Source organism: Xenopus tropicalis, chromosome 5, assembly GCF_000004195.4.
Source record: "Xenopus tropicalis strain Nigerian chromosome 5, UCB_Xtro_10.0, whole genome shotgun sequence".
Classification (NCBI taxonomy): Eukaryota; Metazoa; Chordata; class Amphibia; order Anura; family Pipidae; genus Xenopus; species Xenopus tropicalis.
In genome coordinates, this window is record NC_030681.2 from 14,632,264 (window position 1) to 14,659,663 (window position 27,400).

The window sequence follows — 27,400 nt, forward strand, 5'->3', positions numbered from 1 at the left end:
TGCGCGCTGACGTTACGTGCGCGCTGACGTCACGCGCGCAACCCGGAAATAGTAAGAAAAATTGCCAGGAGGCTCTGTGAGCTGTCGGGGGTGCCTGCGGCTGCCTGGCCAGTAAGTTATATTTATGTGAAGGGGATGGGGGGGTGTTTGGGGTTGGATGGGGGGGTGTTTGGTCACCTAATCATGCATGGGGAAAAAAAAATACCGTCAAATACCGTGATACCGATATAATAAAAAAAATACCGTGATATAAATTTTTGGTCATACCGCCCAGCACTACTGGAGGGTTCCTTAACTTCTGACTTATGGTACCCCCTGGAGTTTTCAAACCAGTGGAGAAGCGCCTAGGTAAAGAGTCTATCAATCTTTATGGAAGCTGCCTGGATTTCAGCCAGTAAGCGCTCATTTTCATTAAAACTATTGGCAGGCTCCCCAGCAGGAATCAGGTGTTTCTCTATAGGACTGTAGAATGTAGGTGGAGAATATATCCTGTGCCACGAGCCTCAGTAACCCTATTACTTTTCCCACTCATTGACTAAACTTTCCTTACCTGACATAATATACAAATATATATAATACAGTGCATCAGAGAGCTTTTATCTACAATGAGCTTCAAGCACAGCATTTTCAGAGAACGCTCTGTGGTTGTTCATCTTAGAAGGAATGTTTTTATCTGGCAGCAGCTATTTATTGTTTAGCAAACAATGGCTAACCAGGACATAGTTATAAGCTTTTCAGGATGAGCCAGGCAGAGTACGAGGAGGCAGACAGCCACAAAAGCTTCTTTTCATAATAATGTACGCATAGATTTCCATGAATTACCTTCCCAATATTTCCAGCAATTCTGCGACACCGTTAAAATGCTCCGTTTCATAGATAAACCTGTTGATGTAAAAAAAAAAAAATTAGCTTATTCAAAATACATAGCCACATTTATTCTAGCTACCTGACAAAATACATGATGTGATATTAAACACAGGTAACATACAGCAAATAATCAGAATTTTTTACAACACATTTATTTTAATTCAATTGAGAGGCTGTCTGAAATTATATTCTTATTGCTGTATCCTTGTAGCAACAATTCATACTTTGAAAGTTTTATAGATGCGACCTATTAAATTATTTTATCTGTGATATCAAAATCCAATAACTTAAGATGGCAGCCTTGTGTGGAATGAGCCTAAGGTGGCCATTTATGGGCAGATTCTAGCTGCCAACATTGTCCCTTTAGACCAATTGGGCAGCTTATCTGCCCGTGTATGGGCACGAATAAAACGGGCCTCCAACAGAAATCAGGCAGGTTGGATTTTCCATCGGATCATTGATGCAGTCCCTGAACAGATGGCACCTATGCCCACCGTTCTAATTCGATTGTTTGGCCCTGGGGCCAAACGACCGAATTAGCCCGATATCGCCCACCTGTAGGTGGGAATACCGGGAGAAGATCCACTCGCCAAGTGAGCGGATCTTACCATGCACGCCCACCTCAGTGGCGTAAGTGCACACAAAGAGCAGATTTTGTTATGAAAACACTTAAGAGTGCATTTTCATGCAAAAATTCGATCCATGTGGTGTGCAAGCAGGCCGACACCATGTCTGGCACTCACCAGAGTGATACTGTTTTTTGTAGTAATTATGCTAATTTATAATTTACAAATATGTTGGATATCGCTGGTAGCGCTGGGTTAGGGTTAACTGAGCATCAACCACTTTACTCAAGGAAAGGACAGACCTTACTAAGCCAGACACTCACTAGATGGTAGTAGCAAGACAAGTGCGTTCTAAAGTAAGAAGTCATTTTGGCATTTTACTTCCAATAAAATTACCAAATGAATGCCACCTAGAACACTATATTTATTCTGCATAAAGCATTACCATACCCAAGTAAAGAGCCCTAAAAGCTTTCTCTGTTTATTAAGATAGCAGCTGCCATTTTAAGTAGTTTCCTGCTTGCAGCTCTAGCCTTGGTAGCTCACACAATCCTAAGGAAGGGGGGAATGAGTTTTATGAATTCTTATGGGAGGGGGGAGCAGGAGAAGGGAGAGAGCTGCGCACACTCTGGCTCCGGGAATAAAGGATTTTTCTGAGAGAGGAAGTCAGATACCCAAGAATATGTTTACAAAAAAAGGAGACAGGAAATCCTGCGTTTCTTTTGATAGAGGACTCAGTGCAGTGTTTCTGTGAGTGCTTATGGCTGTATTTACATAGACCTTCCTGATAAAGCTGACTTAGAGGAGAAGGAAAGGTAAAAACTAAGACTATGGGTATAAGATCAAGGTATCTGGCACTGCTTTACCATAATTACAACAAAGCGAAAGGAATTGTGTATAAATTATCTATAACAATCATACCTGAGAAAAATATTGTTAATCTGTTTCCTTATAAATGCTCTTAGCCCCAGAAATTTCCCATAAATTCGATGCAGCACTGTCTTCAAGAAGTCTCTCTCTCTGGGGTCTTCGCTATCAAAAAGCTCCAAAAGCTGTCAAATTAAGAATGAAAAGTGACTGTTTTAGTGACTGTTTTATGTTTGTAAATAAACGTCATTACGGTAATGCAACACAGCAGAAAGTCCATATTCAGAAAACAGATAAGTTGTGCATTAGTAAAATATTATAAGAGATGGTTCCAAAAGCTCTGCTCTAGATTTAGTAACACGGTACTTTCTTATGCATATGGTATCGCCAAGGGTGATAAACCACCATGTATAATAGCATCCAGCAGCCATGTCCTCCAATCCAGAGGGGAGCTCTGGCATTCTTGGCCCCCAAGGGGTGGGCCCTACAAATTAAGTAGAACCAGGCCCCAATAAAAACTAAAATACCTGACTAAAACGCTAACCTGGTCTATCTCGGCCACACCCCATTATGCTCAAATCCCACCCAGGATCCAGCCAAACTACACTCGCTCCCCTGCTGCCTTTGCAGCTTGCAAATCAGACTTTTGCATCATTAGGGGGCTTCCCACTGCCAAGGGGACCCTAATTGGTGAATCTAATTAGATTCTCCACTATAGGGTATAATAATCCAAATGTGGACTTTCAGACATTCTGCTCCCAACTACATCACTTTACAGGTAAGTGCTATTCAGGGTCAGACTGGGGTGTGTGAGACCCAGCGGGAGGGGGCTAACCCTGCAAAAAATCGCTCCCTGTGTTGTATCTAAGAAACCTGAAACCCAAAGTTTATGTTCTCATGATTTATGTTGCAAAAAAATGAATGTACGCCATCATATCAATGCCAGTATTTATATAAAAGCACAACAGAGAAGTGTGATTTGAAAAATAGCAAAATTACCTGCTGTACAAATTTCTGGTCCACGAACCGCTTTGCAATACTAGGCTGAAAATCTGGACTCTCTAAAAATCTGAGGAAAAACTCATACACCAGCTGGAAAGAAAAGAAAAAAAAGAAGAATTCAGAATAAATTAGGTCAATCCCAAAGTTTGAGGTGCATTAATAATAATAGCCACATTGTGGATTCTGAACACAGGTTAAAAAAAAAAAAATCATGGAGATCAGCTCATTTGGCTAGGTTCTAAAGTGAGGGATCTCACCTGTATGCTGGGCCAGACTGGGGGACTATTCAAGCAAGGACCATATCAACAAGTCAATGCAGTCCTCACCCAACAGTGTATTTAAACCTGAACCATTTTCGGGCCAGATATCAGTCAGGAAAGTATCCCTGGGTACCCCATACGTAGGCCAATAAGTTGTCTACTGTTGCCAGTCTGGAGGAGCACGGTACCAGGTTTTATCAGCCTATGACTGGCCAATATATGGCAACTAATTTCCTTAACCAAAAAAGTGTTTTATTAATTAGTACGCCAACCAATACCAATTTCCTTATCCAATAACAATTATAAATTAGTATGCCTACCAAATGTCTAACTACAATTTGCAGCAACATGGCCCTATTGTATTATATACATCTACATTACACTAGGGCAATGGCACAAAGGGCAATTTGGAACATTTGACACTCTACGGTCAAGAGCACAAAGCACCCCAAAAAGACACACCAAGTATGAACTGAAATCCCCTGAAAGCACCTGGGGCAATTTCAGCCAAACAATTATTGCTTGAAAAAGCATTAAATTCTTTGGTAATGGAGGGGGCAATTTGGGTGATTTGTCCAGTAGCCATGGAGTTAGAAAATAAGGGGTGACAAGATGCACCAGAACATCTTATGTACCAATATCAAAACCAACTAACTTATTAACATATTGTTGGGGAGCAGTGCAGACCTGTTGGCTAGAAACCATGCATATCCTTATTCAGAGTTTGCCCCCCATATGTAAAAAAAGGCAGAAAGTTTGCCCAGGAGCAGTAACCTATAGCAACTAATGGAATGTTTGCATTGAAACAGGTGACCAGCAAATGCTTTCAGCTGATTGGTTGCTATTACTGCTCCTGGGCAAACTTAAGTGCCGTTTATTACATAACTTCATTAGTCTCTAATGTGGCCAGTCTGTGACTGTCAAGCAAGAGTATAGGGGGCTTGATTTCAATATTGCTTGCAATAATTGTAATGATACCACATGCATGTTTCAGGCATATTAACCCTTTACATGCCGCAGAGCTTAGAATCTATGGCGCTGCCATGAAAGTAATGGTCGTCTATGTTCCACGTTTATAGGTTACATGGAGTGCTTGCTGGTAACTAGGAGTAGCAAGACTGAGCAGCCCCGGCATGGAAAGGGTCAGCAGATGGTCACTTTATTTGCGGGTGAGGAGTGTCTCTTTATAGCAACATGTGATTGACACAGAGAGGTCTCACTATCACAAGATGTTCTGCATAGGGAATAAGTGGCCGACTGTTACAAACTAGACAATGGAGGGCTTGTGATCTTCCCTGAAAGCAGATTCTATGGCACTCTCCGCTAAACCTCTCCTTTCACTCGCCTGTCTCCTACTGATCAGCTGTCTCCCACACGATTTCCTGCTACCGCATCTGTCACTCAATTGTATACTTAAAGAGACAGAGCTCTGAACATTTTCTTACTTTAAAAATATCAACTATCTGAAGGGCAACTATTCCCTCAGCATTTGCAGTATTATTGTGTTCAGTACAAGGGAATACCTACCATAAACCAAGGAACTGTCACTGGTGAATATTTATGGGCCTGTGTGACTACTTAGGCCCTCGGTATAACCCTCACCAATTGGTGTCTGTTCATAACATACCAGGGGTGCACAAAATCCAGGATTTGGTCAAGATTCGGCCAAATTCATGCTCCTGGCCAACCAAATGTGAATCCTTAAAATCACATGACTTTTTCTGACGTAAACACGTAAAAACGTATCATCATCCATAGAAATAACTTGAAAAGATTCGAAGCAAACCACACAATGAGTAAATACGCTAGAAAACGCCTTAGCATGGATTTTTCAAGCGTTTGCTGAAATACGCCAGTATTTGCACAGCAAGCTATTCCTATGTATACACAAAGGCAGCTGCCAGACCTAGCAGAAATACGCAGCGTTTTTTACTATTTCGCACTATTAGCACCATGGAAACGGGATTTGCTACGTCACCAGTACTAGGCTGAAAAACGCCATAGTCAGGGGCTGTGTGGCTTTTGCGGCGTTTTTAGGCTGAGAAAATACGCCGCATAAAAATGCCACGTGTGCCATCAGCCTAAAATGATCCCAGATCCCATTTAGCCCAGAGTTTTGTGACTTTTAACAAGAACCTGTAAAATCTGGGCAAACAAATAAGTACCCCTTACAAAAACAAGTAGTGAATGATCCATCATCACAAAATCATTATTATCCAGAACCCTGCAAAATGCAAGTGTTTAAACATACAACTGTTTGGCTTTTTTGCCATGTTGATGGCATAACAATCCTACTGTGGTGTGTTTATTTCTATAGCCTTAAAGGGGATGTTCGCTTACTGAAAAGCAGACGGTGTCATTAGAAACCTTGAATCTCAGAAACCTTGGGATTGCTGAAGGTCAAGTACAATCTTAAAAATGACTTAAATGGCACTCCCCATAGCTGGGACAATTCCCTTCCTTCTTTATCTCTAATATTATTCTGTACAGCCTCCAGAGTAAAGGTCCCCATACACGGGCCGATTCTAGCTGCCGATATGGGTCCCTTAGACCAATCGGCAGCTTATCGGCCCGTGTATGGGGACTAGCGACAGGTCTGCCCGACCGATATCTGGCCTGAAATCGGCCACATCTCGATCGCGCAGGTTAGAAAATCTAGTCGGATCGGGGACCGCATCAGCTCGTTGATGTGGTCCCTGGACCGACTTTGCCTATACCCGTCCTTTTAATTCGATCGTTTGGCCCCAGAGCCAAACAATTTAATTATCCTGGATTCTCCCGATATCGCCCACCCATAGGTGGGGGATATCGGGAGAAGATCCACTCGCTTGGCGACATCGCCAAACGAGCAGATCTAAAGGTGTATGGCCACCTTAACATACCTCCCTACATGCAGATCTATTTAGTTTCTCTATTACAGCTAGTTCTACTGCAGCTCTTTTACCGAATTCCTTGTCTAGCATGAAGCCCCACCCCCTTTTGCTTTATGATCATTCCTCTATCCAACTATGATGACCTCAAAGGTGTCTACTGCAAATGCCTGGCTGATTTTAATTGGAGCAGAGGCAGTGAGCATGCCCAGAAATCTCCTCTTTGAGATCATCATAGTCGGAGAGAGGAGTGCTCAGAAAGCAAAAGGGGGCCGAGCTTCATGCTAGACAAGGAAGTCAGTAAAAGAGCTGCAGTTCAGATGCCTGCAATAGAGAAATATATAAATCTGCAAGCAGGGAAAAGAGTATGTTATTCTGGGGGCCATTTAGAGTAATACATGACCAACTATAATCATTTTTGTTTCATTTGTTTAGCTAGGTTTTCAACATCTACTATAAGGAAAATCAGATGTTTTAGGTCCCATTCATATAAAAATATAGAAATTTTGAAAGGGTTCACGAGCACCACTGTAGGTAGGTGGTTCTACAAAGTGGAGCCAAAGTAAACAATAAGGACTTCTGCTTTCTGCTTCGCGTGAATTATTATTGTTTATTTATATAGCCCAACATATTGTGCAGCTAGTATGAACTATTCACATCAGTCCCTGCCCCAGAGAAGCCTACAATATAAGAACCTATCACATGTAAACACACTATGGTTACGTTTATCAGACACCAATTAACCTGCCTAACCTGACTGTCAGTGTGGGAGCAAACAGCAATAACCAAGAGAAACCCACATAAGCACGGGGAGAATATACTCCCTGCCTGGAATCAAACCAGCACACCACAGTGCAGCCAAAGAAAATATTTTTTATGTACTGTATACAGGTATGCAATTTCACAATTCTTATCAGTGTTACTGATCCTTTAGTACTTGGGTCCAGTTAGTGAATACCCCACTGACAGTTGCTGTGTACATGATCCCTCAGCCAGATCTCTATTTACACAGTTGCCAGCGAACCATCTGATACTGCATCAAAACGCTGCACTTTATGCACAATTAGTTCCCAATGTCAGATGCAAATGCAGAGAGAAATTCTGGGTAGGAATGGCCTTACAGGCACCCATATTATTTTACAAAATGAGATTCGTACGATATTTAGTGTGTGTATGGTGGGAGATGAAACAACCAATATCAGCAAAAGCCTTGCCATTTGGACAAGGTGGAAAATTTTTACTGGGCGGTTCTGAAGGTGCCCGAACGGCAAAAAAGTAATGCTGAGTTCTTTTTGCTTCTACCTGCATATCTGACAATTCAGTTTTTAATGTTAGTAGGGAAAACAATCATTGTTTGTGGGAAAGACTGTAATTGTAATGTGTTTTGACACCTTTAAAGGAGAACTAAATTACCCCAAAAACAAAAGCCCCCATCCACTGCCCTCCATCGAGCCCCTCCCTAAAGTTGCTGAATGAATAGATGCAAACATTTGACAAAATGTTGTTACTGGTCTTAAGGTGGCCATACACGGGCTAAGTCTATCTGCCGATATCAGTCCCAATTCAGCAGCTTATCTGCCCATGTATGGGCACCTTACCAGTAACAATATTTTTTCAAATGTTTGCATCTGTCCAAGCAACAATGAACCTGCCTGACCAACATCTGGCCTGAAATCAGCCAGATCTCAATGGGGCAGGTTTGATTTTTTCATTGGATCAGGGACTGCATCAACTTGTTGATGTGGTCCCCGAACCGACTGCACCTATACCCACTGTTCTAATTCGATCATTTGGCCCTGGGGCCAAACAACCGAATTAGCCCGATATCGCCCACCCGTAGGTGGGGATATTGGGAGAAGATCCGCTTGCTTAGCAACCTTACCAAGCGAGCGGATCTTACTGTGTATGGTCACCTTTAGATTTGGAACAGATCTGGCCTGCAGCTTGGTGTTCAGCTGAATCCAAATCCTGCAAAAAGGAGCTGTGGCTGGGTTGAGCCCTGAACCAAATCCAGTATTTATTGAATCTCTAGTTGTCGGCGCTGCCATGGACTAAACGGATACTCATAGCTATGGCATTCAGTTAGGAGAGTCTAAGTGCCACTTTCCTTTGAGTATGAAGTTAAAATTTACATTTCTTTGAGCAAAACCTTTACACATTTACAATGCAATGTTACACGTAAGGGCAGGTTATATACAAACCAGTAGGAATGCTATGGGAACACACATCAATGCACGCATATAGCGGATACATTTCTTGATCAATATAGCAACAAAAGTAAAAATCAATCCCATCTATAAACAGAGGGCTATTGTCAGAGACTGTCAGTAACGCTGGCCCAGGTTCATGGTACCTTTCTTTACACCTTTCTTTACATGCCATGGCGGATAGAATAGCTATTGTTAGGCTTAGTGTCGGCATTACTGGCCAAGCCACCAATTCATTAACCCCTTCCACTTCTCACTTAAGACTGGACAAGATGATTTATTTTTTAATATAATTAATCAAAGATAACAGAAAAAGAAATAAAGGTGAAGTTGCCCTTTATACAAGCTGCTTTGAATTCAATTGCACCTACTCTGGCGCAACGATGCGCACTGCATTAATTGCTGCAATTATTTCCACTTCAACATCCACCACCTTGGAAAAGGACAACAATCTTATACACCTTAGGAACCAACATCATGCAACAAATGTAGAGGTGTAAGCTCTATTAAACTGATGTAAATCTCTGTCAAGAGCTGCACAATATGCTGGTGTTATATAAAATATGATGGAATATTGCAGGTATATTGCAGTTTTTAGATTAAAGTAACAGTTCAGAGTAAAAATGAAACTGGGTAAAACAGGCAGACTGCACAAAATAAAAAATGTTTTCAATATAGTTAGGCAAAAATATCATCTATAAAGGCTGGAGTGAGCAGATGTCTAACATAATAGCCAGAACACTATTTCCTGCTTTCAGCTCTCTAACCTCTTAGTTAGTCAGTAACCAATCAGTGACTTGAGGGGGGCCATATGGGACATAACTGTTCAGTTAGTTTGCATTTAAATCTGACCTGCATGCTCACAAACTGACAGTTAGGTCCCATGTGGCCCCTCTAAAGTCACTGACTAATTAAGAGGTTAGAGAGCTGAAAGCAGGAAGTAGTGTTCTGGCTATTATGTTAGATATCTGCCCACTCCAGCCTATATAGATTACATTTTTGCCTCACTAACTATATTGAAAACATTATTATTTTGCGCAGTCTGTCTATTTTATCCTGTTTCATTTTTACACTGAACTGTTCCTTTAAAAAAAAAACTGCAGAAATCACTCCACACTGGATACTTGTTCCCCATACAAACATATACTTATAATCAAAGGGCTCTTCAGATCACATTTCCCCAGTGTGATATACTGTCCTCAATGCATTATTGCCCCACAGCAAATTATTAAGGAAAAACAAAGCTATCACTGTGCTAAACAAAGAACCTATATAGTTTTTGTGTTGTGCTGACAGGCAAAGAGTAAAAAATTAATAGAACCCAACCGTTCTCCATTAAAAGGACAAGGCCAGAGACAGCACTCCTCCAGCCAAAACATGTCTGATAATAAAGTTGGCTTCCGCTACTTTGTATCAAAAATCAATCCCACCAGTGCAGGGATGTGCCAGGGAGAGACTGGCTATTTGTAATAGTAATTACATTTACAAATAACTTTACTGTAACTAAAAATATGTTTAATAGACGTATACTAGAAAGATTGTTCAACCGGCAAAATGTTATTTTTGGGTTTACGTTCAGGTTGTAAAGTCATTTATATCGCACACGATATAACCCACTGTAAATCACAACAGCAATTTATAAAGGTTGTAAAGTCTTAGAAAATAAAATACAGAATGCATTTATACAGCTAGCTATCTAACCTGCTGTAAATGATGGTAATATATCACAAAACCAAACACTGGCCATAAAAATAAATCTACATCACAATACATTAAATAAGGAGAACTAAGGGAGACAGCGCAAACACAATATTTACACAAATGAGAAGTCATAACACACAGACATGTTATAACAATATTCATATTAATAACCTTGTTAATTTATATTGCTACTAGTGAGCAGCCTTTACAAGTGTAACAAGTTTTGGTTGGGCAACAACAGGATTCGCTTCGGTGCTCCAAAGTCGCGTGAAGTTGGCAACTTTGCATGACTTTGGGGAAAACAAAGCGATTCAAAGGGCTTTCCATTTGCGACTCCTATTGTTGCCGGTGGAAAGCCATTTCGGAGCGGTTAGTTGCCGCGATAGCAGGGATCTATTGTGGGCGACTGAACCGCTCCGTGGGTCCCTACCCTTAGAATTAAGCTGCCCATACATGTTCAGATTTTACTTGGCTTACGACGAATGTTAGTTTTAGATCATTGCATTAAAATGTACGATCAATATCCTAACATTCAGATTGAAACTGTATGATTAAAGTCCTAAACATAACAAATATGACAATGTTTTGGTAATTAATAGTGGCCAGACAATAATCGTGCAAAAGTTATGGCCCGGATATTGTAGGTCACCTATGTATTTAGTCAGTTATGCAATACATGAATAGATATTGCTGTTATCCGACAGAAGTTTTCTAACCCGTCCAATCGACAGAACAACAGGTCACCATGTTACAAAATTGTCGTGACAATAATTTGAAGTCTACACATGATCCGGAGATTATATGAAACTTTCGTACAATTATATCAGTGCGTGTACAGCCACTGTTAAAACAACTAACCAGTCTACTGAGAAGCCCTCTATATAATTATCTGCTCCTTACGTGAAAGCCTAAGCTGCAGAATAGGGCCCTTCCGACAATTCAGCAGCTTATCTGCCAGAAAATCGGGTACATGTAAATCGTGCATGTTTGATTGTCCCCATTAGATCAATGACCGCATCAGCTCGTTGATACAGTCCTCGTCCCAACATCTTATATCCCTGTTGTTGTTTTGATCCAATCATTTGGCCCCAGGGCCAAACAATAGGATAAGCCCGATATCACCCACCTTAGATGGGCATGTCAGGAAAAGATCCACTAGTTTGGGGGCCTTGCAAAATGAGTAGATGCTATAACAGATTGACAGCTTAATAAAGGCTTCAGCTTTGGGAGGGTATTGTTTACACAGAGGGCTTTATTATTTGTTTTAATTGTGCTTCTATACAAGCAGTAAGTACAATGTAAGTTTACTTTCCACTGTAAATTTTGCCCTGTTTAGGGCAACAAATATCAAAAGCAATAGATACTTCAGCACGGTTAAACTAATTTGAACAAAAAGGGGTGTATTGCCCCTTTAAATGAGACTATCAACATTTTTAAAACCAAAATGAAATTTATACTTGTATGTGAGGCCATGATGCTTCTAGTGTAGGCTCATCCTCTTCTGGGTCAAAATCAGGATTATCACTTGGTGGAAGTGTTCTAAAAATATTTGAGCAAATCTGCAAAACAAAAAAAAAACAATATAAATAGAAACAATTAATATCATTTCAATTACTTAAACCAGTAAGCAGGTGGTTTTTTTGTATTTTGTCCCAAGGGAATACATGCAAAATGCTAATTTCAGAGTAATAAATCATACGCCCTATGTTCAACATGAGCATAATAATTAGGGTTTGTGTTGAAAACATTGCATTTTTTTCAGTTCCCTCTTGTGTCTGTGTCTCAGTCTTACAGATATGTAGGGTTCATTATAAAGAGAGGGTTAAATTAAATCATTTAATTAACTTCGTTCTCCTGTAAGTACAACTGGTCTGAAGAACCAGGAAGTTGTTATACACAAAGAATGTAAATTGTAGTATCCCATTAGCACTTTATATCTCCCAAGCTTTTAAAAATAATTAGCAATTTAATTAGAAACAACTGACCCTAGCTGCAGCAAGAATCTCATGACTGAAATGAGGTAGAATGTAATATATTCCCACATTAAATTCAAAATTTAAACACCGCTCTCAGATGTAAAGAACACTCTTTTGTGGAACTCATGCATCAAAAGGGTATGGGACCTGTTATCCAGAATGCTTGGGACCTGGGGTTTTCCTGGATAAGGAATCTTTCCATAATTTGGATCTTCATACCTTAAGTCTATTAATAAATTATTTAAATGTTTAATAAACCCAACAGGGATCAAGTAAAGGTACTGTTTTAGTATTACAGAGAAAAGGATATCATTTAACCATTAAATAAACCCAATAGGGCTGTTCTGCCCCAATAAGGGGTAATTATATCTTAGTTGGGATCAAGTACAGGTACTGTTTTAGTATTACAGAGAAAAGGGAATCATTTAACCATTAAATAAACCCAATAGGGCTGTTCTGCCCCCAATAAGGGGTAATTATATCTTAGTTGGGATCAAGTACAGGTACTGTTTTAGTATTACAGAGAAAAGGGAATCATTTAACCATTAAATAAACCCAATAGGGCTGTTCTGTCCCCAATAAGGGGTAATTATATCTTAGTTGGGATCAAGTACAGGTACTGTTTTATTATTACAGAGAAAAGGGAATCATTTAACCATTAAATAAACGCAATAGGGCTGTTCTGCCCCCAATTAGGGGTAATTATATCTTAGTTGGGATCAAGTACAGGTACTGTTTTATTATTACAGAGAAAAAAGAAATAATTTTTAAAAATTTGAATTATTTGCTTAGTCTATGGGAGATGGCCTTTCTGTAATTCGGAACTTTCTGGATAAACGTGTTTCCAGATAAGGAATCCCTTACCTGTATATCAGTTTAGCATCTCTTAATGGCATGAAATCAGCTCTTCTAGAATTTGCCAGTTTCAGAGAAGGCACTAAACCCCAGAGGTTATCATCAAAGCAGAAATATAGCATTGCAGTATTGCAGAAATAAAGCATGACATAGACTGAAGTGAAAGAAAAAGTTGCAGCGATTAATTGGCGCGCCACAAACGGTGCGCAATTAGTCAGAGCAGCGTGTACATTAGCTTATGGTGGCTAAATCACTGTGTTTAGTCACTGCAACTAATCGATCCATGTGTCTTCACCCTAAAAGTCATAAAATCATTCAAATTAGGGTATGATGGGAAGAGCTTCATTAATGTGCTATGGTGTAACGTCTGGGAATTCTAGGAATCCATACTCCGCCCTCCTTACGCATTTCACACCACTGGGTGCTTCATCAGATCTCCTCCGATGAAGCACCCGATGGTACGAAACATGTAAGGAGGGCGGAGTATGGGTACCATGAAGCACTGGGAAGCTTTTTGTTAAAAATTTGAGCCAATAAATGGTTGCTTGTTTCACTGTTAAATTTGTTGATATATATATATATATAGTTAGAATTCTAGGAATCCCAATTTCACCTTTAATAAATGACGATGCCATACAGAAGGATTTCTCGGCCTGTGTATAAGCGCAGTGCCTTTTATATGGCACAGCTTGGGTAAGGGATTAATTACCTTTTTTACATTAAAAAATTTTTTAAATAATCAAGGGACAACAAAAGAAATCTGCCACAGATTTAAAAGGGCGCTGCTTTTTATATTGTAACGGTGGGATCATAAGCTATAAGTTAAACCCTCCGCTGAGCTAAAGCATCAGCCAACACTTTCGATGAAACTCAAGTAGGGAAACTGGAAAGGGTAACATAATACACAGCTGGAACCAAATTTTAGAAGCTCCAAGTTGTAAATCAGTGTATTTATGAAGTTGTTTCATGTGTCAGAATGAATTCGCCGTCAGTCCATCTTAAACTGACTAGACTGTGCAGGCCGACAACAAATAAATGTGCTATTATAAGAAACAGACAGAGCAAGACACTGCAAGAGCTTTCCCACCAGCGATTCATAAAATAAACCACATTTGCAGTGTGCATAGCATTGACTCCCAGTTCCCTAACATCTAAAATTGTTATTCTGCAAGGAAGGCAGATGCTCTGAGGGGAGGAAAGGAATAACCACCAACCAGAACAGTAAAAACACCCTGAATATCAATTTCTGAGCTTTCGCCCAAACCCACTTATCAAGTATTAAGCCTCAACATCTATTTGTGTAAATTAATACAGAATTAGGTAAAAAGTGCCTAAAATTGGTACAAGTATAGGATTTATTACCCAGAAACCCATTATCCAGAAAGTTCTGAATTACGGAAAGGCCGTCTCCCATAGACTGCATTAAAAGCAAATAATTCTAATTTTTAAAAACGATTTCCTTTTCTCTGTAACAAAACAGTACCTGTACTTGATCCCAACTAAGATATAATTACCCCTTATTGGGGGCAGAACAGCCCTATTGGGTTTATTTAATGGTTAAATGATTCCCTTTTCTCTGTAATAATAAAACAGTACCTGTACTTAGAGCTGGGCGGTATAACCAAAAATTTATATCACGGTATTTTTCAAAATTATATCGGTGTCACGGTATTTGACGGTATTTTTTTTTTCCATGCATGATTAGGTGTTAACCCCATTTCCTAATAAATTAGAGAATAATTACTGCAGTATTTAAAATCAGAGTCAGGCAAGCGAAGGATTGGCAACAGAAAGTCGTAAGGTAAATCAGGCAGGCTTAGTTTCCCAGGCAAGGCCGCAGACAACATAGCACAGGAGGAGGCGTTTGATAGCTTTAAATACCCCCCACGCATGTGCAGAACCGGCGCCGTCAGCGCGTCACGGACGTGCACGCTTTGACATGTATGTGCGCTTTGACGCACGCGCACCTGGACACGCGTGCGCAACGTCCCGCGGACAACGGGACACGCGCACGCAAGGAGGCGCGCGAGACCGGGCCGCACGGGTGAGTACCCTGACACCCCGGTATTGCGGTATCTGAAAAATGAATATAGTTTTTAAAAAAAACACCGGTATTCGGTATTAAACGGTATATCGCCCAGCCCTACCTGTACTTGATCCCAACTAAGATATAAATTACCCCTTATTGGGGGCAGAACAGCCCTATTGGGTTTATTTAATGGTTAAATGATTCCCTTTTCTCTGTAATAATAAAACAGTACCTGTACTTGATCCCAACGAAGATATAATTACCCCTTATTGGGGGCAGAACAGTCCTATTGGGTTTATTTCATGGTTAAATGATTCCCTTTTCTCTGTAATAATAAAACAGTACCTGTACTTGATCCCAACTAAGATATAATTACCCCTTATTGGGGGCAGAACAGCCCTATTGGGTTTATTTAATGCTTAAATTATGTTTTTAGCAGACTTAAGGTGTGGAGATCCAACTTATGGAAAGATCCCTTATCCCCAGGTTCCGAGCATTCTGGATAACCGGTCCCTTACCTGTAGTTTTATTTATGATTCCTTCCGCTACTGTAGACAAATGCAAATGACTAATGATTAATACTCACACCCATGTGCAATAACAAACTCAATTTCCATACATTAAACAGTGAATAGTTAGTGGTTTGTGTTGGCCTAAACACTGTAGGTTCCACCCCAATATCCTAGGCTCCAGAGGTGGGTCAAGGGTTAAACTACTTATATGGCCCCTCCTGGCTCACTATGTTACCCAAAAATTAGGGGAAGTATAGTGAATAATGAAACTTCAAATTTTAATAAGTTCATTTTTGTCTAACCCAAGCTCCTATTATTCTGAGTAATTGTGGAAGAATATAGCCAATCAAATTAAGCCATTTAAACCCCCTGTATAAATGGCTTCTTCTTATCTATAAACCAGAGACACAGGCATGATCCATGACTACAAAGTAAAGGGGGGGGTGGCAGTATATAAAATATAGTCAGAATTCATCTAGTTTATGGTGAATACACGTGAATATCACAAACCAATCCCATAGAAATTTGGTTCTTTCAAGGAATGTTTAAAACAAATGAGGAGTTAATCTGACAGGGCGGGTGTGCATTCCAGGGAATGGGTGCAGCCCGGTAGAAGTGAGGAATTGGGAGGTGAGAACAAGAGAGGAGTAAATCAATGGCATACCAGAGTACACAAATGAGTAGTCATATTCAAACACTACCATAACAAAAACTGCAGGAATCTCCTCCTGTCCTCAGTTAACCCCCTCTTTGCAAATACCTATATACATTATCTTCATTTTCATAAAGGTGCAACAAGCAGAACCACAGGGTGACCCAGTTAGTCAGTCAGTCTCAAACAAAATTACAATTACAGCCCCCGTTTGCCATATTACACAACATTTAAAAAGAAATAAGTGTTTATTAACACAAATCAAAGAGGCAAAATTGGTTAAAAGCATCTGCAGCATCATAGGAGGGGCCCTTTACTCTGAATTTTTAATATTAGATATTAAAGTTCCTCAAGTATATCTTGTATAGAACCTCCTTCACCAAGGATAAATGTATATGTGATCCTCAGAAATGTTAATTCACTCCACTGACAATGAATTCTCATCTTCAAGAGAATAATCTCTTTCTGGTATCACCCTTTGTTTAATGTAGGCTCATTTTCCTGCTCTTAAAACAACCCAATGATGTCCTTTCTGACCTTCCTCCCAATAATCAATAGGTACAGTTATGTTTGTTTGCGCACGTCCTTACCATTTTAATGATATCCGGATATGCGGATTCCACCAGTACCCCTCGGTTTATAGACACATACTCCACCAGTTCATTTAAGGTGGCTCTCTTGATCTCTTTGCTCTTCAGATCTGATATAGAGTCCATGAAATCAAAGAGCACACAGCACTGTTGCAGCTTCTGACAGAAAAGATCTTGCTGATCATTTGAAGTGGCATCTGTACAAAAGAAAAGGATACATTTTCATATACCTATTCATATAAAACACCATATACAGGGAAACAGATGGGGGATTGAAGAGAGTTCTGGCACCTTAAAGAAACTGGGGGCACTTATAACATCTATTACTAATAAAAGAATAATCAGGCTGGCATTTATGCTGAAGGAAAAGGGCAACAGTGGAAATGACAGCACAGGGTGGGGCTCATCCTAATTACGGAGTGCTGGCAGAAAAACTACGATTGGGAAACTTGACAAATTTCTACATGCTGACCCAACTTCCCTACCCCCCGGCTATTTTATATTATCCGGCTATTTTATATTAGTATTTGCTGGCCCCCAAATTAGGACCATAAACTCCTGATACTATCAGGAAGCACATACACATTCTAGAAAACTTAGAGGGGAAGTGGCACTGTGAAATAGCTTACCCATCCAGTATTAAATCAAACAATTCACGCACGCTGTGAATCAAAGATGGCAAGCAGGGCATTAGTTGTGCCAGGTAAAAAATACTAGGTTGTGTGTCAGCAGGCCCAGACTGGGATTTAAAATAAGCCCTGGCATTTCATATACACAGAGGTCCAAACAGCCCCCCCACCAGCCCAATAAATAGTGACTGTCTATGGCATCTTACAGCAGCCCCTCTGGCATTTGCCAAAATCTACAGATTGCCAGTCCGGGCCTGTGTGCCAGTCATTTGTTTGTTTCCCTGGGCTAACATACCAATTTCAGCATGAGTAAGTGAACTGGAATATTCAGCTGCCAAACAGTCATGCTGTTTGCAACAGAAAAAAAACAGAACATTTAGACCAGGTCTCCACAACCATTGGCTCTTGAACAACCTGTTGCTCACCACCCCCTTGGGATGTTGCTCCCAGTGGCCACACAAAGTAGGTGCCATTTTTACATTTCTGGCCTGGAGGCAAGTTTTGGAAGCCCAGAGACACAGTTTTACTCCAAGCAGAGCCTCCTGCAGGCCAGCAGCCCACATGTGGCTACCAAATAGCCAATCACAGCCCTTATTTGGCATCCCCAAAGAACTTTTTTGATTCCAACAATTTTTACATCTGACTGGCTAATGAGTGAAAAAAAAGTTTGGGGATTCCTGATTTAGACGGAAGAAATAAATTCTATGAAACACATCCACTTATTATTATTATTATATACAGCTGCCTTGGTTGTAATTGTAGAAAAAAGAAATGTAGGGGTGGGGGCGGGAGGAGAGCTCTGTGTGTAGGTAGCTATACCTATGATTGGCATCTGGTTTAAGACAAAGGAGCAGGCACTCACTGAGCAAATCTTCAGGAGAAATTCTCAATTAAAAAGTAACTTTATTGGAGTACCGCCTTACACATTTAGTGTTTACAGACAATGAATCGTAGCCTATGATTAAGTGTCTGAGAACACGCAACGTGGAAGATGCTACTCCAATAAAGTTACTTTTTAATCAAGAATTCTTGATGTACTGCAAATGTGCTCCACTTATCTTTTAACCCTTTTCCTACTGGTGCTTTGGGTTAAAGAGCATTGCTAGGCAACACGCTTTTCCCATAGCATGACTATAAATCGCCCATTGTTGTAAGGCTGTCACTTTGCCTGCCTAGGGAGTGCATGCAAGAAAGGGAAACAATTTCATTTCCTTCATTTATTGTAACTTACGTTTTATTGATTTAAACAAATCATTATTGATGCACTCTCAGTCAGTCAGTCTGACATTGTCCTAATGGTACCTAGTTACATTTACATTATTCTGTATCAGTAATAAAAAGGACAGATTGGTGCACATCATCTTTTGACTGATTGTATAACATAACCTGACTTGGAATTAATAGAAGAGTAAAAAGAGAATAAGAAACAAGAAAACAAAAACACAAAAGAGGTGGGCAGTAGCTTAGTAATGGTATCAGGCTGCAGTCATTATAGGAAGATTTAAAAATGTGTGTGGTGGGCAAGTATCCAGGTATTCCAGAGAGTGTTAAGGTCCCCATACACGGGCCGATTCTAGCTGCTGATATTGGTCCCTTAGACTGATTCGGCAGCTAATCGGGCCATGTATGGGGAATACCGACGGGCCTGCCCGACCGATATCTGGCCTGAAATTGGGCAGATCTCGATAGGGCAGGTTAGAAAATCTAGTCGGATCAGGGACCGCATCGGCTCGTTGATGCGGCCCCTGGACCGACATTTCCTATGCCCGTCGTTATAATTCGATTGTTTGGCCCAATCGAATTAGCCTGGATTCTCCCGATATCGCCCACCTGTAGGTGACATCGCCAAGCGAGTGCATCGACCCGTTTATGGGGACCTTTAGGGCTCTGGCACACGGGGGAGATTAGTCGCCCGCGATTAACTCCCTGTTCGCGGGCGACTAATCTCCCCAAGTTGCCTACCCCTGCCATCCCACCAGCGAACATGTAAGTCGCCGGCGGGATGGCACATGCGGCGGCGCGATTTCGCGCAAATCGCCCCGCCGCGTCTGCCATCCCACCGGCGACTTACATGTTCGCCGGTGGGATGGCAGGGGTAGGCAACTCGGGGAGATTAGTCGCCCGCGAACAGGGAGTTAATCGCGGGCGACTAATCTCCCCCGTGTGCCAGAGCCCTTAGGGCATTGTGTTGTTGTGGATGGACGACAGATATTCCATTCATTTGATTTTCTCCACCTTGTCCTGTAGTTCAGCTATGGTATCTTGTATCTTTATGCTTTCATTTAAGACTTATCAGTCTCTGGCCAGCTGATTTTTTAGTAGACTTAAGGTATGGAGATCCAAATTATGGAAATACCCCTTATCCGGAATACCCTTGGTCCTGAGCATTCTGGATAACGGGTCCTATACCTGTATGTACTACTGCAATCTACTTCCCCTTTAAGTAAAATGCACAAATACATAAACTTGTGTCTTTTTGGCTAGACTGTTCATCTCTCTCTTTATAGAGAACATGTGTCCTGGTCTAACTGCATTACAAATCCAAATTAAACTAAAACCAAGCAGATTTGTTAAAAACCTAAAACTGCTTGTTTAAAAAAAAAAAAAAAAAGATCTCCTTTATAGCCTCATCCTAAAATGGAAAAAAAAAGCCAAGCAGGAGAACATGGAGGGGGAAAGATCTGATTATGATAAGGCTATTTTGTGCAGAGTGTGCTCATATCCCCACTTGAATTATGCAAAAAAAAGTTCTGCTGGGATATAAAACGACCCATGGAACCAGAACCAGCAGTGCAGAAATATTCTGCTTTCAATTGCAACCACAGTTACATATAACTAGCAAACACGGTGTATAGAATTACAATAGACAAAACATTATTTAGGAATGTACATCCCTTTGAAGATATCCGAGTTTCCATAACATTTCTGGAATATCCCGTGACCCTACTTCTATCCCTTTTACGAACACAAAACAAGTGGACACAGAAGCCGGACTTGTTTAGGAAGATTGCTGTGTTATTTGGCTTTTAAAAAATATGAAGAGCAGATTCCGTGTCTGATATATCCAAGAGATATCACGATAACCCTTATCTATAGCATCTGCCTTCCTTGAATGCTGAAAGGTTTGTGCCTAGAAAAGCTTCAAGGTTCAATTAACTGCTCACTGCACTTCCAGAAGAAATCTGAGAATCTGCGTAACATTCTATATCGCCGGTCTCTGAATAACATCTTCATATGGAACTAAGACAAGGGTTATTTTTGGATAGGAGTTCATCCTAGTTCTTAATCAATAAGCTCTATTACAACGAGTAAGTAAGGTAGAAGAGCAATATTTGCAGATATGTATGTCAATTTGATAATTATTGTAATATAAGTTATCTTGTGTTTAATGATTTGATCTGAACCTTACAGAGTAGTTTTAAAGGGGTGGTTCACCTTTAAGTTAACTTTTAGTATGAATATCGTCTTCCTGGCAACTTTGCAATCAGTCTTCATTATTTTTTAGTTCTTAAATTATTTGCCTTCCTCTTCTACATCTTTCCTGCATTCAACAGGGGGTCACTGACCCCGCCAGCCAAAGACTAATGCTCTATGAACTAACAATTGTATTATCATTGTTACTTTTTATTTTTTATCTTTTCATTCAGTCCCTCTCCTAGTCATATTCCAGTCTCTCCATCAAACAGCTGCCTGGTTGCTAAGGTAAACAATCCCCTAGCAACCAAATTCCAAACTGTAGAGCTGCTGCACAAAAAGCAAAATAAATTAAAAACTGATGTCTATATCATTCTAAAAGTTAACAGACTACATTTATCTTCTTTTGTGTGTGTACAGGTACCTCCCACAGACTTCAATAGGAACCAACGGACGTTGCAAATATAGATAGTCCTAGACTTGACAATGCATTTTGGGTCATGGACTACTTACTACCAGTGGTGTCAGGCAGTTTCTACAGAAGGAGAGGCAATATGGGCACTATGGCACAATATAATGGCCGATAAACCACCTTGTGTGATGTCATTCTAAAAATAATATATAAAGAATATATGTCAAGAAAATAATAAAACCTATGAAGCAACCCAAGATAGCAAATCTTTAATTGCAGATCTTCAATTGATTTTTTCTTTCAAATAACCGCCCTTAATATGGAATTGTAAGCAGCAAACCCCCTCCGTGCCCTACATCGGCTGTGTCAGTTTCCCAAGTTAGACTGAATGGCGTGCCTTTTCAGCATGTTACTGGGAGGTGATATCCCACAAGTTGCTAGGATACTGCCCTCTCCACGTACCAAAAATAACAGCAAGTCTCCAGAGGTAAAAGATAATAATATCACATTTCAAATGTAATAGAAGCCGCATTGAAGACGCTGGAATGGGTTCTATTTATGTTTAAACAGTAGGCCTGTGACGTCAGATGAATAATTGGGTGCCACGGGGAAGAGCGCCTAATGAAAGCCTGAGTGTTATATCATGCAGCGGCACGCTGCTATTTACTGAGACTGGCACGGATTGAGATACACGCAGAAATAGGGTGGGAGTCTGGCCGTCTTGGAACCCCCGTGTAGCGGATATTATCCATTATTATCAGTTCATGAAAATGATAAATACTCTAACACTAAATGAGTAGCATTTCTCTCATATTGCAAGGCAGTGTTGCCCAATTTGGGTGCAATATTCAATCCGATTTGGGTGGACTCATACCACTTCTCACAGGCAGCGAGGGGCAAGAAGAAGAGCTCAACCCAAACCCACCCGCAACCCGAAAATGTTGTGCAGAGGTGTGCCCGAACCGTGGGTCCCGCAGGTATCGGCCCAACCCCCACATCACTACTGCTCTGGTCATAAGGCTGCCGATCTACCGGTATGGGACCTGTTATCCAGAATGCTCGAGACCTGGGGTCTCTTGGTCTTGCTTGGGCACCTTCAATGGCCTTGTTACCTTCTGATGACATCATTAATGTTTGGGCTTAAAGTTTGACTCTTAACCCAAATCTGCCCAGGTATTATTGGCTTCTACTCGACTGCCTCATCACTACTGTGCAGACTAGCATGCAAGGGGCCTAAAATAGTGGGTTTCTATTATAATATTTTGCCCGTCGACAAGCCCATGTAGCAAATATGCTACAATCACACTGAGAAAATTGTGCACACCGCTGTAGGTAAAAACATTTCTGAAAGCTCAATTAAGGGGCCGGTAAAACAAAACCTGTACACAGTTTGCATTAAGTATACAATCCAGATTTTATTACTATTGTTATAATTTACGTTCCAATGGCTTATGCAGAAGACAAAATGCCTAAATATTTTACAATTCTACAATGGTGGATAAAATGCCCCAAGGAATCATCCGCCTTACATGTATCAGGACCTTCTGTGATCAGGGGTGTAACAAACCTAAAGGCTCACGGAATATGAATTTGCCCAGGTTTACTCAAATAGGTCAGCCTTTTATTTTAACATTGCGTGCAAGTCTGGTAAGAGAAATCTGATTAATTTTACAGTATCCATTGTTTAATCGACCAAACAGCTTAAAAACTTTTGGTCGGATAAGGATAAAATCTGCGCATGTATTGTGTATCCGACAATATCCTTGGGGGCCCTACAATGGGAGTCACTTTCGTATGATTGGTGCTGCCAACTATTTCATGTTCAGAACATCCTCCTATTTGTTATTTTTAGGGCATTATCCTACAATTTCAGTATGAATGTTAGTTTACATCATTGCATTTAAAGGTACCACTGATTTCCGAACGTTCATCAGAAGAAGACTAAAATCTGAACGTGTATAACCAGCTAAAGTCTATCAATAAAACCATGGGGGCAGATGATGCAATTGCACTAGGACCCAGCCCACCACAGGGGCCACAGGGCATAGGGCAACACAATCTTTAAATACAGCACAATAGAGAGTACTAGCGAGCACATTTGCATATTATATATATATATATATATATATATATATATATATATATATATATATATATATATATATACATACACCCATGGGTCTACAGTTACACCACTAACTGTAACTTCCAATTAGTACTATTCTCTGCTTTTACCTAGCAATTTTATCTCCCTGAACTGACTGCCAGCCCTCCTACATACTAGCATAGGCCCCAATTGCTCAAGCAATGCTGCTGCAGCAGCAGGAACTCTATATACCCACAGCCTGTACATAGAAACACTGTAAAACCACTACTAGAACAGATATTGTCCTGCTCAAAACACAATTTAGAGGTGAAGCCGCATGAAGCTACTTAGTAGCAGCTACAAAAATAGGCAGAACTGATCATTAACTGATAATTGTCTCTACATGGGTTCTAGCAGAGGCAATTCTCAGTATTGTCTATGGCAGGGGATTTTCTGGCATTTAGTACCCGTGACTATTACACTACATTACATTAACATTTATTTATAAAGCGCCAACATATTCCGCAGCGCTGTACAATAAGTGGGTTACATACATTGGACATACAGAGTAACATATAAAGCAATCAATAACCAATACAAGAGGTGAAGAGGGCCCTGCCCAAAAGAGCTTACAATCTACAAAGACTATGTGTTGTGGCTGTAGTCAAATTTTGAATGACATTTTTCCTCCAAGATTTTGATGCTATTTTGAAAATATCAGAGGAAGAAAAAGTTCACATTTTCTCACTATAAAGAAAAGATTTTGGTGCATACTATACTTTGTGCTACAACAACATATATTTGCACTGTTTATACACTTTTGCAAATTTACCAGCATTACGACAAATCCATAAAACTACCTGATGCCTGCAGTGACTTTCAGACTTTGCCTGCAGTGAATGTCAGAACAATTTTACAATTCAGCGACAGCCACTTTTAGTACTGTGTTCTTATCACATTTGTAAATTCCTCTCTGTATGTTACAATGTTTATAACATTACGCAAACTACATACAGCTATTTAAAGAGATGCACCCACACTGCATCAATTTTTTAGTAAAATAAAGAATCAAGGCATTAATTCTATGCATAAAAGCTTTATTACACCCTTGTATTATTTTTTTATTCCCCCATACCTTGTTTGGGAAAAAACCTCTACACCTGACTTTATTAAGAGGGATATATAAATATATATATATTACTGAATGCACATTTGTCAAGTGTCCGTATAAAGAGGAAGCATTTATTATAAACAGAGCAGTGGCCCTGTCCTTCATGTATTATTCTTTCTTAAATAAACCTTACTTATATTAAAAGAAATATTTTTAGATATAGGATTAAAAAATAGTAAGATGTAATAAAAATGTACCTTTAAAACTTAACTTTATCGTCTAACACACTGATTCAGTGTTTGCACAATTTACTATGTAAACAATGGCTTAGCAACACATTCTGGCACATAAAACATGCATTCCAACCTGGGCAGCAAGCACCAAAAATTTAAAAAGAAAAAAAAAAAGGCAATTCTTAAATGCACAGTGTTCCGGTTTTTTTTTTGTTTTGTTTTTTTTAAACATTGGTTCAATGAATGAACGTTTTGCCAATTGTCTTAATTATGAAATATGTATGTCATGAATGTTTTTTGTCAATTTGTGCACTAAACATCTACTACTGGTTCATACACGCACAATCAAACCAGAAGTCCATTGAGAAGCCTTTGTATAAAGTAAAACTACAAGCTGTACAATTGACATCCGGCCATGGATCGACCTAAAAACTAACTTTAAGGTAACTTTGAAGTCTCAGTGGGTCATGTGACACAAATGACATCACTAAGCACAGATCTGAACCAATGACCTCACTAAGCACCATTTATAAGGATATAATTTACAGGACATTCCTGGTTTGTGTATTATATAAATGTATACACCACTCTTTATTCGGGTAGGCAACTGAAGTACTTAACTGCCAGATAGATAAATATGTGCCTCACCAACTTTGCGCACCAATTTGGTGCGCAATACGTGGGTGGAGTGGGGACGGAGAGGAGACATTTGATGGGTGAAAACAGCCTGGAGAGATCACTAAACTGGCTACGGAATAAAAAGCCAAATTCCTTAAGTCCTTGGGTCTCCAGTGCACCCAACACTGAGCGTTTTTAGGTTATTCACAAAAGGTCTCGTTTTTAAAAATAAGCTGTTGAGCGTAAATACACGCACATGATAATATGCGTTTTTCAGCTTGCAGTGTTGTTTTCCCAACATGCATCTGTTTTCCCAACATGCATCTGTTTCCCAACAGGCTTTGGAGGACGACATCTCTGAAGAATTTTATTCGACTTTTGTGGAGGAAAAAAGCAGAGCTGAAAAGCAATTTACGCAAAAAATGCCAAAAAAGCCAGACTGATCAATACGCTACATAATTACGTCACCAGCATACGCCGCCACAAATACGTATATGCACAATACATCTCCCAAGAGTTTGACCGCCATATTGAAAATACACTGCATATTTCAGCGAAGTTTATTTCCAAACATGTGGGGATCCACGGTATGGCATTTCCTTGACGTATTGGCGTTTCTGCTGAAAAACGCAAGCACTAGCGTCATGTGGCAGATTTCAGCTCGCAAGCATCCCGTGGGAATTGCTATAGTCCATATTCCATTATTCAGTAGGGCTTCGTTTTGTGCATATTTACGCTCAAATCCACGTTTTTAAAAATGCAACATAAAAATGCCCCATGTGACCTCGCCCTTACTGTATAACCTACCATACTACAACAATGTAACTTCACACAAACCTTCCCAAAGGCCACTGAAGCATGGGGAGATTCAGTGTGTTTTGCTGCCTCCTATATTTCCAGCTTTGGCGACCGATAAATGCTCCTGGGTGGTTGGTTGCTATGGGTTACAAGACCTAGTTTAAACTTTGCAACTGTTATTACATTACCCTGCAAGATTCTATTCTGGGAAGCAACTGGAGACCATTCCTAGTATTTTAGCAGCACTTGAGACAACACGACGCAAGCAAGTGCTCAATGTCAATGTCACACTAGATGTTTCAAATGCCTCGTCCGTGGGTTGTTTCCCATTAACAGAAATAAGAAGCGTCTCCCAGACTCATGATTACTGCCAAAAAATGCCACATAGCTACACACAGCATACTTAGCAATGATCAATACATTTGCTGTGTGTCAATTCCAAGAGTCCTGTCCACAGTAGGCTATCGCTCTCCCTGTGGGCAACCAAGTGCCCAAAAATATATTTTCATTGCCATGAACAGGAAATGCTGTGGGTATAACAGTTCCATCAAGCAAAAATGCCTTCTTATGCAATTTTGCATAATTTCGCGATTGAGATGTTTTACCCACATTCTCATTTGCGCCAGTGATCAAGATATATTCAGGCCACAAAGCAGAAGTGATGAGCTCTGTAGCCTTGGTGAAAACAAACTTACGAGCAGGTACTCACCCATTGGATTTTCAAAGCGGCGCAGCTTGCTGAACAGACACCATAATCTTCCATAGCCACCGCCATACTCAGACAAAGAAACTTACGTCAATGGACTGCCCAAAGCCCATACCTCCCAGCAAAAGGCTTGGAAATCACACTCCTGTCATTTTCCATACAAAGTACACTATAGCTAATAGCTTGGTGTTCATGTATGCAGAGAGGCGGCGGGCAGTGAAATTGTTTCTTGGTAAATAGAGTGCATTGTGTTTAGAGAACAAATAAAAACCCTCGCAGCAAATACATAAATAATGCATGCAACTATACCACTAACATGTTTACACAGATACTACATCTAAAACATTGCTCTGCGGTTGCTAATAGTAACAAACTGCCTAAAATAATGGAATCTATTTTCTTTAATTGTATCCCTCCATTTCCTGGCAGCACTTTGTGT

The 27,400-nt window shown here is 40.2% G+C and overlaps 1 protein-coding gene across 1 annotated transcript in view; it reads right to left on the reverse strand.

Moving 5' to 3' along the window:
* ppp2r5a (protein phosphatase 2 regulatory subunit B', alpha) overlaps positions 1-27,400 on the reverse strand; it is a 57,365-nt gene that overhangs the window by 16,702 nt on the left and 13,263 nt on the right. The window contains exons 2-6 of the mRNA NM_001078689.1: positions 16,955-17,151; positions 11,798-11,899; positions 3,300-3,392; positions 2,355-2,485; positions 823-882 (exon numbers count right to left, since the gene is read on the reverse strand). Of these exons, the coding sequence (NP_001072157.1) occupies positions 823-882; positions 2,355-2,485; positions 3,300-3,392; positions 11,798-11,899; positions 16,955-17,151 (583 nt within the window). The remainder of the gene's footprint in view (positions 1-822; positions 883-2,354; positions 2,486-3,299; positions 3,393-11,797; positions 11,900-16,954; positions 17,152-27,400) is intronic.